The sequence below is a fragment of the Chaetodon trifascialis genome, chromosome 10 (genome assembly GCF_039877785.1).
Source record: "Chaetodon trifascialis isolate fChaTrf1 chromosome 10, fChaTrf1.hap1, whole genome shotgun sequence".
NCBI classification, from domain to species: domain Eukaryota; kingdom Metazoa; phylum Chordata; class Actinopteri; order Chaetodontiformes; family Chaetodontidae; genus Chaetodon; species Chaetodon trifascialis.
The window spans coordinates 8,419,295-8,433,163 of NC_092065.1; the positions used below are offsets into that span (position 1 = coordinate 8,419,295).

The 13,869-nt window shown below is 43.0% G+C and overlaps 1 protein-coding gene across 1 annotated transcript; it reads right to left on the reverse strand.

Moving 5' to 3' along the window:
• Positions 1-984: 984 nt before the first annotated feature.
• On the reverse strand, positions 985-7,489 carry LOC139337541 (methionine aminopeptidase 2-like). The gene is made up of 11 exons (XM_070972168.1): positions 7,313-7,489; positions 6,363-6,476; positions 6,042-6,104; positions 5,247-5,349; positions 4,773-4,934; positions 4,313-4,494; positions 3,978-4,072; positions 3,291-3,387; positions 3,096-3,199; positions 1,852-1,967; positions 985-1,709 (listed from the first exon to the last, which is right to left on the reverse strand). The coding sequence occupies exons 1-11, from the start codon at positions 7,485-7,487 to the stop codon at positions 1,457-1,459; spliced, it is 1,464 nt and encodes a 487-aa protein (XP_070828269.1). The 5' UTR covers positions 7,488-7,489; the 3' UTR covers positions 985-1,456.
• Between the last annotated feature and the right edge of the window lie 6,380 nt (positions 7,490-13,869).

Here is a 13,869-nt window from a genome sequence, read left to right on the forward strand (position 1 = left end):
CGCCTGCTGTCTGACAAGAGCAAAACACACTCCGCTCCACCTTCTCTGGTCCAGACTACATGCAGCGAGCTAAAACACTCAGAATTGAGTTTGCTCCTACGGCTGCTTCAGTTACAGGAGTGGATCATTGTTGGGTTGTTTAAGTCAGACTTGATTCTGTGAGGATTTTCTGCCGTCCTCATACGGTCTGCTTCCATATGAGGAGGATTCACTTGAGAGTGCCTCTCTAAACCCAACCCAGTGGGAGCCTCTGTGTGTGTGTGTGTGTGTGTGTGTGTGTGTGTGTGTGTGTGAGAGAGAGAGAGAGAGAGAGAGAGAGAGAGCGAGAGAGAGGGAGAGAGAAAGAGAGCACACACTGTCATATGCGTTTCTTTTTGGCCTGTGACTCCTGCTGCCCCAAAATAAATATGTATTAAAAGCCTGGGTATTCATTGACATCACAGTGTATCACATCCCGAGTCCACAGGCAATTTTTGAGCCAGGTCCAGTTAAGAATAGTCTTGGTCCGCTGTCTCCAAGGAGAAGGACAAACTCTGTGAGGAGACATGATGCATTCCTCAACCATGACATCACCACCCATGTCCTTGTCCCAAAGACTTTACCAAAATAAGAGAAAATGGGCTGGATTTTCTTGTAAAGGACAAAGTGGTGATTTAGGGTACATGAATGTACTCTGCTGTCAATGTGATATTTGTAAAGCTATTTCCGAGTATCCCATATGTTCTTTTCATCCAAACAGCATAAACTCCATGTCGGTGTGCTCATTCTTAATGGCTCTGGGAAAAGTCTCTTTCATTACATGGTGCACAAGCACAAATCTATGACTAGCTTACTGTGACACCTTCACCAGCAGATGTGACTGACTGATGTTTGACCCATGCTTTAGTGCCGCCCTCCTTTGGATAAAAGAGAGAAATGCACCTTTAAATCATCAGTTATTGGTAATGTAGGCTAAGCTCTTAAATATTTACACAGTAATCAATGCAAGATTTATAACAATTTATTTCTTAGAAAACTGCCTCAAATTAAAATAGAGCAAAGAAATGTAGAAATATAAATATTTCATAGCAGTTGTTTTTTCCTCTCAAGGTCTTAACAAGGCAATGAAGCATAGCATTGTTAGGTGAGTTCTTTGCCAAAACCTTTTTTGCATGATTTTTTTTTTTTTGCATATTTCCTAAAAGCAGTACATGAAAATATGACTAAAATGACAACACTACATTTTTTTTTTTTTTGGAAGATGTGCCCTTTGTCTATTTGCTCAATTCTTTGGAGAAAAAAAAAGCACTAGTAAGCTACTGCCATGACAAGTCTTTTGCTCTTGCTAGAATAATAACTGAAAGGTACTCAAGCAGTGGAAATTTAGGTCAGAGAAATATTGCATAATTGCTATCAGTCTGCAGAGGTTTGTTGTCTCAGAGTTCCTCCTGGTTCATCTTGAGTTCCTGGCGCATGCTCAGTAGTCGTCTCCCCGGCTCACTACCTCCTTGTAGGTGGGCCTGAGTAGGATGGTGTGCTCGTACTGGGCGGTGTAGCTGCCCTTGATGTCGCAGAGAGGTGGGTATGGGTCTATGATGCCGAGGTCACACAGATTCTTCAACGCCATCAGGTACTTGCTCTCGCCCAGGCGGTCCAGCCAGCGGCGGCAGAAAGCCAAGGTCCCAAAGTTCTCATTGATCACATTCAGCAGATGTTTAGCCCTTGGAAGTCTGCAGCACAGAGTGAGACAGTGAGATAACTTGGAAACTAACATGCAGATATGATCTATCCAATTAACCTATGAATAAAAAAAATAAAATTAATAAAATTCTATTTTCTATACAGGAATGAAATGAAAACAGCAGAACCAACCTTATTGGTACATGTCCAACATTGAAGTTTTTCATGTAATGTGAGCACTCCATGTCATCGTGGACTGCACCTCTTCCTGTGCTGCCAAATGTCTCAATGGCGTAAGCTTCACCTTCCTGAGAGGCACCAAAAAAAGGTAAAAACACTTTATTTGGTTGTTGATGTAAAATATGGAATTACTGTGTAAGTCTTGTATAGCTAAGAGAAGGTCACGATATCAAAGTGTATGTATACACCTTTCATGCAGGGCTCAGTGATGTTACTGAAAGGTCAAAAACACTCCAGGGGGACTGAGTAAATTTAACAAAACCCTCAAGATGCCAGCGGCTGACGTATTCATGTGTAGTCTATTAAGGACAGTAGTGTCCTTTCTGGAACAGCGCCTCGTGCGAGTTGATTGGTTGGGTTTCATTGGTGTTTAGTGTCTCTATCGGCGCGTGGCTGTTGTTGGAGTCCCTGTGGTATTAGCTGATAACACTGCGACACCCTCTCTCACTGCACCGATAATCAGTCAAAGTGCTAGCAGCCCCGTGGCACGCCCAGCTGCCACTCCAGCCGTGCGCTCTCTGATCACAAAGAGGGTAATGGCCCTGTTACACCAACACACTTCAGCTAAAAATACAACATGCAAAGCTGCCACATCAGCAGCACCCCCACCCCACCCTCCTGGAGCCATCAGGTAAAAAGCTTGACGCAGCAACTTGCCAATTAAAATGCTCAGTTCTGTCCAAATACAGATATGTGCTGCAGCTGTGCGGGAGTGATGCAGGCATGGATCTCGGCACAGTCTTGGGAAATGTAAGATAGTTCAAAACCATGTTTCTCCTTGGTGAAGTACCGGCCTGTTAATGAACTCTGGATGCCCACAATTCAACGCTCTCACGGTGAAATGAGGGGCTGGAGCTTGAACACGTGTTGCTACTCGATGTGGCTGGTAATTCCATTAAAGGAGTAATTAAAGTGCCGACGAGGGTGACTAAGAAGCTGTTAGAGCGGTGAATTGGAACACTTCTCCACACCCTGTCGTAACCCTAACCAGCCACATGTTCTTCCAATTACACTTAAGAATTAAAAAGGGTTTATTTATACGCAAGGTCAAGCAGCTAATAAAGGTTTAATTTCAGACACTCCAGTAAAAAGAGGCTGCAGTGTTGTTTTGTGGTGCAGAATCTAGTCACATCCACATTTGGCTCAGATGAAATGATATTCGAAGTTGAGTAAGCTGTATCCACGGCTGCACAAACCTCCATCCTCGTGGCCTCTCCGCCTTTCACAATAGGGACTGTCTTCCCTGAGTGTATCCTATACTGCCCGATAGAGTGGCCATTGAGATTCCTGATTGGCTTCACTGTAAAGAGAACAGCACACAGAGGTTGAATTAACAGGATGCAGCGCTGAACATGCACAGGAAGGAAAGATGATAAAAGACCTCACATTACCTTGATACGTTTTCCCATCTATCTCCACTTCGTAAGACTCCATGACCTCCTGAATGGTCTCACCAACATCACACAGGCGCACATCGATGCCTGCAAACTGGGACAGAGAAGTGTTTACACTACAAGCAGTGCACAGCATTACACTCCTCACACACACACACACACACACACACACACACACACACACACACACACACACACACACGGTCTGGATAGTGAGAAATAATTCACCAGCCCTTCTGTGATGTGTCTTATTTATAGGCTTTGCAGCAAAGTGCACAAACTCCTGAGAAGTTACTGAGGTTTTTTTTTTTATTTTTTATCCATACTAGAGGATCCACAGATTAATACATTATCTATTACAATGCATCTGGTCTTGTACTTGTATTTTTCTTATCCTAATCATTACTTCCACACAGTGTACTATTTGTGTGCCCCCACATCATTACCATTTTGGCACCACATTGAGTCACATTTAGCCACTGCTTGTTCACCATTAGAGCCAGATAGAGCCAAATTCTCAATCATTTTATTGTTTTACAGGCTTAATCATAGGAAATTGCAACCTAGATATGAACATTAAAGAAAAGGTACATTGAATATACTGATCCTTGCTGGTTTGTTGTATCATGCAGTATAACCAGCAGTGCAATGAAGCACCATGCATGAGGGGGAGAGCTGTCTTACCTTAATGCCAGTGTTAGTTGCATCTTTCACAGCCTCCAGCAGCCTGTCAAACTTTGGATTGAAAGTGACGGTGAAGGCACAGTCTATTATTCGACCTGTAAGACCATAACGTTTGGTTATTCATTCAAAAGTGTCTACGAGGAGATCATTTTGCAGGAATATGCAGCATGTGTTAATCTAAAAAAATGGCAGTTAATTAACTTGTGAGACCAGTGTATTTCTGGCAGTGAGAATTATAATGTAATCATCATTTTACCATGTCATAATAAATGCCAAGTGTGAAATGGCACAGCATAACTCCAAAAGCACTTAAAAAGTTATTAGCGAGCTCTTGCCGTTGATGTGCGTTCCAAAGTCAATTTTGCAGATGTCGTCGTAGCGCAGCACGGTGGGGTCTCCTGCGTTTGGGGTGTAGTGGGCAGCACAGTGGTTGATTGAGCAGCCGGTCGGGAAGGCCAGGCCAGCCTTTAACCCATTTTCTTTGATGAGCCTCCTGGAGCAGTCCTCCAGCTTCTCACTGCCAGAAACAGAGAGCAGCACAAAGGGACAATGGATGACAGGAACAATGAGACTGTTGTCAGGGCAGATAATGCATCCACAAGAGGCTGAGACCACGAAGCAGTTCTCCTGCTTTCTTTGATCATTTTAAAACCGTTTCTTGCAGGCTGGCACAAAGAAGTGCTTATATCAATTTCACATCACTTTCTGGTTCAAACGAGTCCTGGCAGGTATGAGCAGCCAAGATTAAAGTCCATTAAAAGGGGCTCAAGGACAATATTTCAGTGCATGTCTCACCAGATGTCAATCATGGTCATCCCTGGTTTGATCCAGCTCCTGACATACGAGCGGACCTGCCGATGTGCCTCGGCCGCCTGCCTGAAATCACTCCACATCTCCTCGTTGGCCCTGTCCAGCGCCCGCTTCTCCTCGCTGGTGGTCCTCCACGCTGCACTGCGCCTGGCGGGAGGTAGACAGGCACACCACAGAGAGGAGGCACTCATTATTTTCTCATTATACACATATTTGTAATGAGGATATGACACTGTGTGCGGGTGAAAGTAGCGTTGATACTTTTCAACTGAGGCCAAATATAGAAAAAATGATTTATGTGCTCCTGAAGAGGAAATTAAACCAAACTAAACACTAAACATTCCACCTCATTATGATGTCCAATATGAATAAAACAGCACAAAGCAGAGAGAAAAACTAGGCATGTCACACAGTGGAAGACAACTGCTGAGTGTGAGGGACGATGTGGAGGTCACACACCCGTCTTTCGATGGTGGATATTCACACTCCTCTCCCTTTGGAAAGTCTCCGCTGGGATAGAGCTCACAAATAGGGATTGAGGGAGGGTCAGTCTGTCCCTTCACTGTGGCCCAGATAGAAGCAGAGGAAAGCAGCAGGAGAGAGAAAAGAAAACATAAGTTATCCTCTCCATGTTCATGACATTCATATTCCTACTCAGCTAGAGAGCATGGTGCAGTTCCTGACTTACAGATCTAATTCAAGTAAGAGACTCATGAGACAAAGAAACCGGCTGAATTAAGATGGCAGTAATAACTGTGGTAATATAAAATATAACAGCACTTATAGTATCATATAGTGGGTTATAATCACATATATACAGCATATTATCAAGGAGCACTTACTCTACACTGTAACACTGGCATTGTGTGTTTATGCTGTCATTAATTTTGTCCCGTCTGCTCGACATGTAGGGTCCTGTCGCATTTTGTCCTACAACTCCCCCGTCACTGCTGCATTATGTAACTCTCATCACACTAATTAACCAAGTCAAACTGCTTTTGTGCACCTGTTGTATTTAACAAATGATTCAAAGTGATTCTGATGCAGCGCAGTCAGGACATCTCACCGCGCTATTCTGTCCGTCTAGAAAACCTGCTGTGCCTCTCTGACAATAAATATTCTGTCACAGTGATGTGAGTTACAGCTGCTTCAGTTCACATTCTGAACGGAGTAAATGTGAATTTAATTCAAACACAGCAATCTGTTGTAGACTGTAGTGATGCAGTTGCTGCACTCAGGAAAAAAATGGCTTACATCCTTTCTTCTTTTTCTTCTTCTTCTTCTTTTTTCCAGCTGAGTTCTCTCCCTCATCCCCATCTGTTGAAAGCATCATTAGTTTTAATACAGTTTTGTAAAGTGAGAAATATCGACAGGAGGCTTGGGCAAAATTCCCAGTGTGCTACTGAAAATCAGATATCACATTGCAGATGTGAGCAGCTGAATTTCACTGTGCACTTTCAGGACCCTAAAGTTCAACACAATCCTCCATTACTGATGATGATGATGATGATGATGGTGATGATGATGATGATGATGATGATGGTGGTGGTGGTGGTGGTGGTGGTGAAGAGTTACCTTCTTCTCCATCCTCCTCCCTCTCTTTGTCCTCCAGTGTTTGCTGCTCCAACTGTTTTGTCACATCACCAACACCTCCGGCTTCTCCATCCCCCTCAGCCTCATTTGTCCCTGCTGCAAAGTCACACACCCTCGTGCATGCATGTGCAGGTGAACACGCACGCATGCACCAATGGGTGCATGCACATGCGTGAGCATGCACAGACACACACACACACACACACACACACACACACACACACACACACACACACACACACACACACACACACACACACACACACAGAGTGAGTAAATTATATGTGGTTCAGAGTCATCTCAAGAAAGTGCATCCACTACGAGCTCAACTTGGCAGGGCCTGTGCATAAATTCTTTCAATACCTTGGGAGTCAATATCCTCAAGGGCATATGTACCATGCAGCATTATGACATTTAGCCCTTCAAAGGCAGAGCTGTGTGGACCACACTTGACTTAAGGCAGGTTCAGCGTCCAGGGCTTTTTGAGATTTGATTTTTCCACATCATGAGGCAGTAAGGCTGCAATTATCATCATGCTGCTTTGCATAAGAGTGGTTGTCATCTTATTGCACTAAAACTGTGGATACTTCTATTACATAATTTCATGCAGCTTAGGGGGATTTATTGGATAGAACATATTTAATCTGGGGTAAAATTACATTTTATTCCAACCATATCTTCAAATGACAGCTTTCAATCAGTTCTGATGTTAAATTGCGTTTCTCAGAGATTGTCCCGTTTCCAGATGAGCGCCCTCAGCTCCAGCAGCAGCCGCTCAGAGTTGGGACAGCTGGACAGAAGACCGTCTGACAGGTTGAAAAGTCTCCTGTCCCGCATATCTGACGCTCGTGCTCTATAGCGAGTCGCACCAGAGGAGACAATTTTGCGCTATTTTCTCAACGATTCTCGACCCCCAAAGTGATGCCTCTTACCTGGTGCGGCGGTCTTTTTCCTCTTCTTCTTTCTTCTCTTTTTCTTCACTGATTCCGAAGCGTCTGCATCATCTCTTTCCTCGTTCAAGTCGTCCCCATTGAGAAGTTGAGGCTCCACTTCATGCTGTAGCTGTAGCTCCGCCATGATCAGCGACTGAGAGATGAAGTGACGCATAAGCTGCTGGGAGCCTCCAGTGGTCAAAGCAGAAAAGTGTGCTGGAGGAAGCTGAGCCAATAATGAGCTATTAGACAATCTCTGTGCAACAACTTCACCCGAGTAGAGGAAGACGATCCTCTTCTGTCCCGAGGAGCAAAAACTTTCATTTAGCCTGTTTTTTTGTTTTTTTGTTTTCTGCAGGGCAAATTACATTTTGGGACAAACTGTAACAGGACAGCAACCCAACCTGGGTGTACTGTGTGGAGGCTGATGCTTGGTTATGTGACCATCAAGTCCTGATTCGTGGCCTATAAAAGCTGCACTGCTTGCTAGAATTATCCATTTCTCTGAACATCCAGTGGCTGAGTTTCAGGTTACCTGTCTGTGCGCGCACCTGTGACTGACTGCAGCTCATCCACTGCGTTCCCACCCGTGTGTCCACATTGCCATACGCTCGACACCTTATCTGTTATTGTGAGTGACGTTTTGTAGTTTGTATTGTCACAGATAGCATTTCAATGTTTACCTGAGTGGAGCACTGATGGTGCATAACGTTTGGAGACGGGCGTAGAAGTGTGTATCCAAGCAACAAGCCCGGCAGCACACTGACCGAGGGCACATTTACAGGAGTGAAAGACGGATTTTAAAGCACCACAGTTTGGGTTTGTTGGTGTTTTGCTGCAACGATGTTTACTGCGTTTTGCGTGGCGAATGTTTAGAGGAAGACATAATGACTTCTTCTGGTGCGCTGACAGAATCCAGGACTGGCCCTTTGTATTTCTTTGACCAGGTGGGCTAATGATTCACTATGCTGACTGTAGTTTGAAAGAAACTAGTCAATAATCATGCAATTCACCTCTCTGCAGCCAACGAACCGAAGCAGAATTAAAGGGACAAGAAGCAACATTTTCTACACCAGCATGGCAAATGAAGGAGCGCAGGTAGACGATGCAATGGAAAGGTAATCTAATGAAATTCTCTTAATGCAATAAAAAATTGTTGACGTTTTTCCTGTCATATGACTATAATAAATTCTCTCTTTTTCCCCATAGTGGTCGAGAGACTGACAGCAAAGGAGGTAAAAGTGGTGAGCTCGTTCAGACGCTGTCAGGTGAAACATGCAGGGATGGTAAACCTGACACCACATCTGCTGTCGGTGCTGCGCCGACATTAAAGGACCACGATCCGATGGATGCATACAAACGAGCAGCCCCTCACCTATTAAATGAATTGGCTCGTCTGCTCTCTCATCATAAGTGGTGTGAGAAGGGCTGTATTCCTCGCGGGATTGTAAATATTCTGAATTACTCCTGGCAGGATCTGACTGCGGGGGCGAATATTCAGGAACAGAGCTGCAAGGAAAAGTCCACAATTCTGAAGTTGGATGAAGCTCGATCCCGTCAGGTGTCCCCTGATGACAAGAGGGAGGCAGGACAGAGAGGCTCATGTGTTGTGGAGGATGTAAAACCACAAGTTAGCTCAAACCCACGCGTCAAAAAGCGCATTCAAAGTCACCACAGAGGTAACGTCAGATTAAATGAATCCCTGGGCCACGTTTGTATGGAAGCTCATTTCTGCCAGGAAAAAATAATTAACTTCATTCAAAGTTAAGATGTCTGAAATACTCATGTCTAAAGTATGATGAGTCAAAGACAGGCCACAATAAACCTCTCCTGTACCTATACTATTATATATTTTGACTGACTCACTGTCTAATTTCGTGTCACTAAATGAAAAAGTGACTTAGTAGCTCATAACTTTGACTTAACATGAGTAGTTCCAATTTTTATTTTAGTCATTCTTGGCGGGAAAGGGCCTACATGGCAGACGTTATGAAAACCAATGATTATTAGGGGTTAATAATTATTAAAGCCTTCAAGATGAATAATAAGAAAAACTTTTGCCAGTTTGTAAAAATCCACTAGGCTGGGGTTTGTCCTCCTCATGCTTAAACGTGCTTTGTCTCTTTATCGTTAGAATATATAATATAGAATACCCCTTTAACAAATGGTTTGACCACTTATCTTTCTATAAAGGGTCTGCAGGGTCTGGACCAAAATCAATTTACTGATTTATGAACAGCTGCAGACTTTATGGTTTATTATTGTGTAATTGGATTATTAGAGAGTGAGTACATCGTTAATATGGGCCATGTATGAACATTATTAAGTCATTAATAATGGATATCCACCAGTCAAAGGGCTTTTTACAACTTGGCAACCCAAAAGTAGGTCTTAAATGATTTATTCATCATTAATTAAGCCCTTACACAACACAAATCCTTACAAAATATGTGTAATCAGAAAATGCTAGAGTTGTCTGGGTATATAAATATAGAAAATTGAGAGTAAGGCAGGATTGACAGAGCAGTTCCATATTCCAGCATTCAAAAGAAACTTTCAGTTATTGTAGGCAACACACAATGAGAGTAAAACTGTAAGAGTGAAAACCTCTTCAGTAATTTCTCATGACCTTTTAGAATTGAACTTGAGAACAGCTTTCGTTGCAAGCTTGTGGAAGTGAGAGGATTGGTTTACCAGTGAGGACAAAGTAACTGGTAGCTGGGCACAGATGTACAGCTGTCTGTTAATCAGTTACAGGGCTACTCGGTTACATTATTAAGTACCCTGATGTCACTAGCAGTGGCTTACAGTATATGTGATCATTATTGTCCATATAGATTGAATTAAAAGGTGTATATGAGACATCAGTTGACTGATATTCTCACTCCCCAACAGCTCACAACTCTGCCACCATCAGTCTTGCCAATTCATCCAACAACTGTAAACATCGAGGTAAGACATGGAGCTGAAGGGGCACTGTGTTCCTAACAGCCGGCTGCTGTGTCGGTGGTCCACTGGTCTCACTGCGGTGGTCCTGCTGCCTCAGCTGGATGTGCTTTTTTTCCAGGATGGATCATCCAGCCAAAGCCGCCCTCCTGTGATGAGCCTCAGTGGATCAGTTTGTGTCAGTGGGTGGTGGAGCGACTCCAAGTGGCAAGAAATCCAGAGTGTGTTGTTAATATTTTCCTGCTGAATTTGTGTCAAATTGCAAAACATTGCAATGTTGCAAAATTGCAAAATTTCTTATCTGCTAATCAGATTTTTCTAGGGATGGCAATGCTGGTCCACTTTGGTCCAGACTGCAGTTTCTCAATATCTAAATATCCAGCGTGCCCAGAGGATAAATCCTAATGGTTTGATGACCCCCTGATGTTTCATCAAGTGCCACCAGCTGGTCAAAGTGTTCACAAATCCAGTGACTTATCTCTACATTTACTTCATGGATTGGCACAAAATATTGTACAGCTATTCATGATACTGAGACAAACTTTGATGAACCTCTTACTTTTCTGTTACCACCACCATGAGCTTGCCAATTCTACATTTTATGTCTTTACAACTATTGGATGGATTAACATGAAACTTGAAACAGACATTCGTGTCCTCACTCTGGATGAATTGTAATAACATTGATGATTCCCTGATTTCTCATGTGGTGCCCTCATCGTGTTCAAATTTTACTTATTCTAATAATTTGTGACCATCTGTCTCAGCTATACTTTATGTTTAGGGATAATTAGCAAATGTTAGAATGCTAACATGCTGAAATAAGATGGTTAACTTGCTGAACATTATACCTGCTAAACATCAGCATTCAAGCATGTCATTGTAGGTAATGTTAGCACGCTGACATTAGCATTTAGTTCAAAGTATAGGGCTGGTATGACTCAGTTATCACTCACTTTTGGGAGATGATGGTTTTTAGTATGCATGAGAGATAACATGTCTTTACTGAATTTTGTATTTGGCCATTACTGATTAAAATTATATATATGTTTCATGTTGCAATGTAACTCCTCAAAAATACTAACTCCAATTCGACAGCTTGAGAGATATTTAAACACCAACAGTAAATTACTTCACATATCTTCACATAGAAAACTACAAACAGCAGACCAGGACCTGGAGAAGCCCCTCATGCTCCGTCACTATGGCGGTACAAAGGCAAAAGCGAAGGACGGGAGAGTGAGGAGAAAAGCCCATCCTGCCACTGTAGATGACGGCTTGTCCCAGATACCAGAAGTGAAGCAGCAGCATCCTGCACAGCAGAAACTACACTACAGGATTGATGACGGCTCCTCGTTCATATAGTATCCACCTCATGTTTATTCAGAACTATTTTAATTCTAATGGCTGTTCGACAAACAAAGTACTGCATATGGGAAATGTGTCGCTGCAGCTGACCCTTCGACCTTTGACTCTGCCCTCTCAGCTACCCATCTGGGTACATGGCTGTATGCCAGAGCCACTCAGGTCTGCCCTGTGGAGGCTTCTACACCAACGTGTTCAGTGACGGCGAGTGTCCCGTTATACTGGCCACTATCACAGCGTTTGGGCACGGGGCTGTTACTCACCCTCTGAGGCAGGTTCAGTCACAAAATTTAATCTACAGGTTTTGTGTACATGGACACAAATTTTCTTTTTTCATGATGTAACTAATGTATTTTCAGTTGTCACTATCTTTGTGCCTGCATCACATCAGTCATCATTCTCATTCTGCAATCAAATCAGCAAGTGTGTGACACATACTATGGACACAAACTCTTGATATATATCTGCCTCTGAATGCCTTTAAATGGTCTGTCTGTGATCATGTATGTGACTGCAGTGTAATTCTTCTTTATTTATTCCTCCAGCTCTGCCATCACAGCAGTGTGGGACCAGGATGGTGGATTCATATGTGACCATCATGGGAACATAATTAAGGTGTGGAGCTGGCAGACAGGACGCCCACTGAGAGAGAAGATTGTTATACAGGTGCCGCCACAGAGCTACAATAGTAATGTTTCAGACTATGTCCAATTTCTTTGTGCTATAAACAAAGAGAGTCATCTGACACAGTTTTAATATGAAAGGAGAAGAGATGTTTTCTACTTTTGTTCCTCTTTTCTTTTCTTTTCTTTTCTTTTCTTTTCTTTTCTTTTCTTTTCTTTTCTTTTCTTTTCTTTTCTTTTCTTTTCACATTGTGTTAGTGTCTAAAGTCTTATGCTTCAGCTCAGCAGCATGTTGCGCAGAGAACAGGCCGGAGGTAATCTCCAGACAAGACATATATTCAGTGACAAGGCTAGTCAGAGAGACTAAAGAATCTGGAGTGAGCCTGTCATGTAAGATAATTATGAGATGTGCATATGGGAAGTGTCACATTTAGGGGAAACAAAGCAGGGCATGAGAGGTATGACGCATGACCTACTGATGAACGAACACTAACCGTCCCTGACAGGACCGAGAGAGAGTTTTATAACAGGTCTACATAGTGTGCAGATTAGATTGCCATGGATAGATTCACTAAAGTTTAGTGCTCATGATTCTGATAATTATTATTTAAAGATCATTTCCATGTTTAAGAAACCTGTAAACATGCTTTTGTCTCCATCAGTTGTCAGATCTAATCTCTGTGAGGCTGCTCAGCGGTACTGCTGCTACGCTCGGCTTCAGGTGGAACAACGAAAGTGTTCAACTTCCTCTTTCTGCACTGTCTAACATTAACCAATCAAAGCAAACGGTGAGATTAAGAAGACAATGACCAAAATGTTTTAGATTTATGATCAAGTATTTTAGACATCTATAATGCCTGCTGTGCATTGACAGCCTCGTTTGCAGACTGAAGGAAAGTTTTCCTCTGATGCTGCTCAAGACCTCCTGCAGGTGGGGAAGACAAAATCCCCTGTTGAGGTCCTGGAGAGCAAGAGGAACCTGACACTAACACCTGTAAGAGACTTTTTTTCACAATATGACAATGCCTCAGTGAAGGCATGTAAAATCTATTCTACAGCAAAATCTTTTAATTTATTTTTTAGTCCCTACCTATTAAAAAGATCGTTGTTTTATATCATATGATCTACCATGTGGGCAATGATGTAGGGCAGGTGTCTGTGTGTTCCTTTGAGGTCCTCCAGATGGTCAAAGAGGTGGAGGGGCTGGAGGATCTGTCAGCGCTGTGGAGAAGAGGAGGGAATGTTTCCAGGGAGCTGAAGAGGATTCAACAGAGAGTACGAAACACCCTGGATGACTGGCTGGATTATTACCGTGTGGCCATTGGTACTGACCCGCGAACACAGCCTTACTAGCTCTTTTTAATGTGCTTAAATGCAGCCAGTGGGTGAGATGGACTGTGCATTATGAGTTATTGAAGTATGTGGTGCAAATTTAAGTAACACTGAGGTTATTTAGAGTGGCTCAAAAAGTCTGAGTATCACCTCATCTTGCAAACTCAACATTATTGAATAGTTCCATGAGGATCTTGTTCACGGTCGCTCGTGTCACTCGTTGTGTGTGTGCATTTCTGAGCGACCTCTTCCTCTCCTTCAGGGATCAAGTGTCCTGACATGGAGCGGATG

Excerpts from the sequence above, each read along its gene's own strand:
- LOC139337541 (XM_070972168.1), bottom strand. The coding sequence starts at position 7,487 with ATGCGTCACTTCATCTCTCAGTCGCTGATCATGGCGGAGCTACAGCTA. Across the intron at positions 6,477-7,312 it reads GAAAAAGACCGCCGCACCAG|CAGGGACAAATGAGGCTGAG; the intron begins GTAAGAGGCATC and ends GTGACTTTGCAG. Across the intron at positions 1,710-1,851 it reads GTTGGACATGTACCAATAAG|ACTTCCAAGGGCTAAACATC; the intron begins GTTGGTTCTGCT and ends TCTGTGCTGCAG.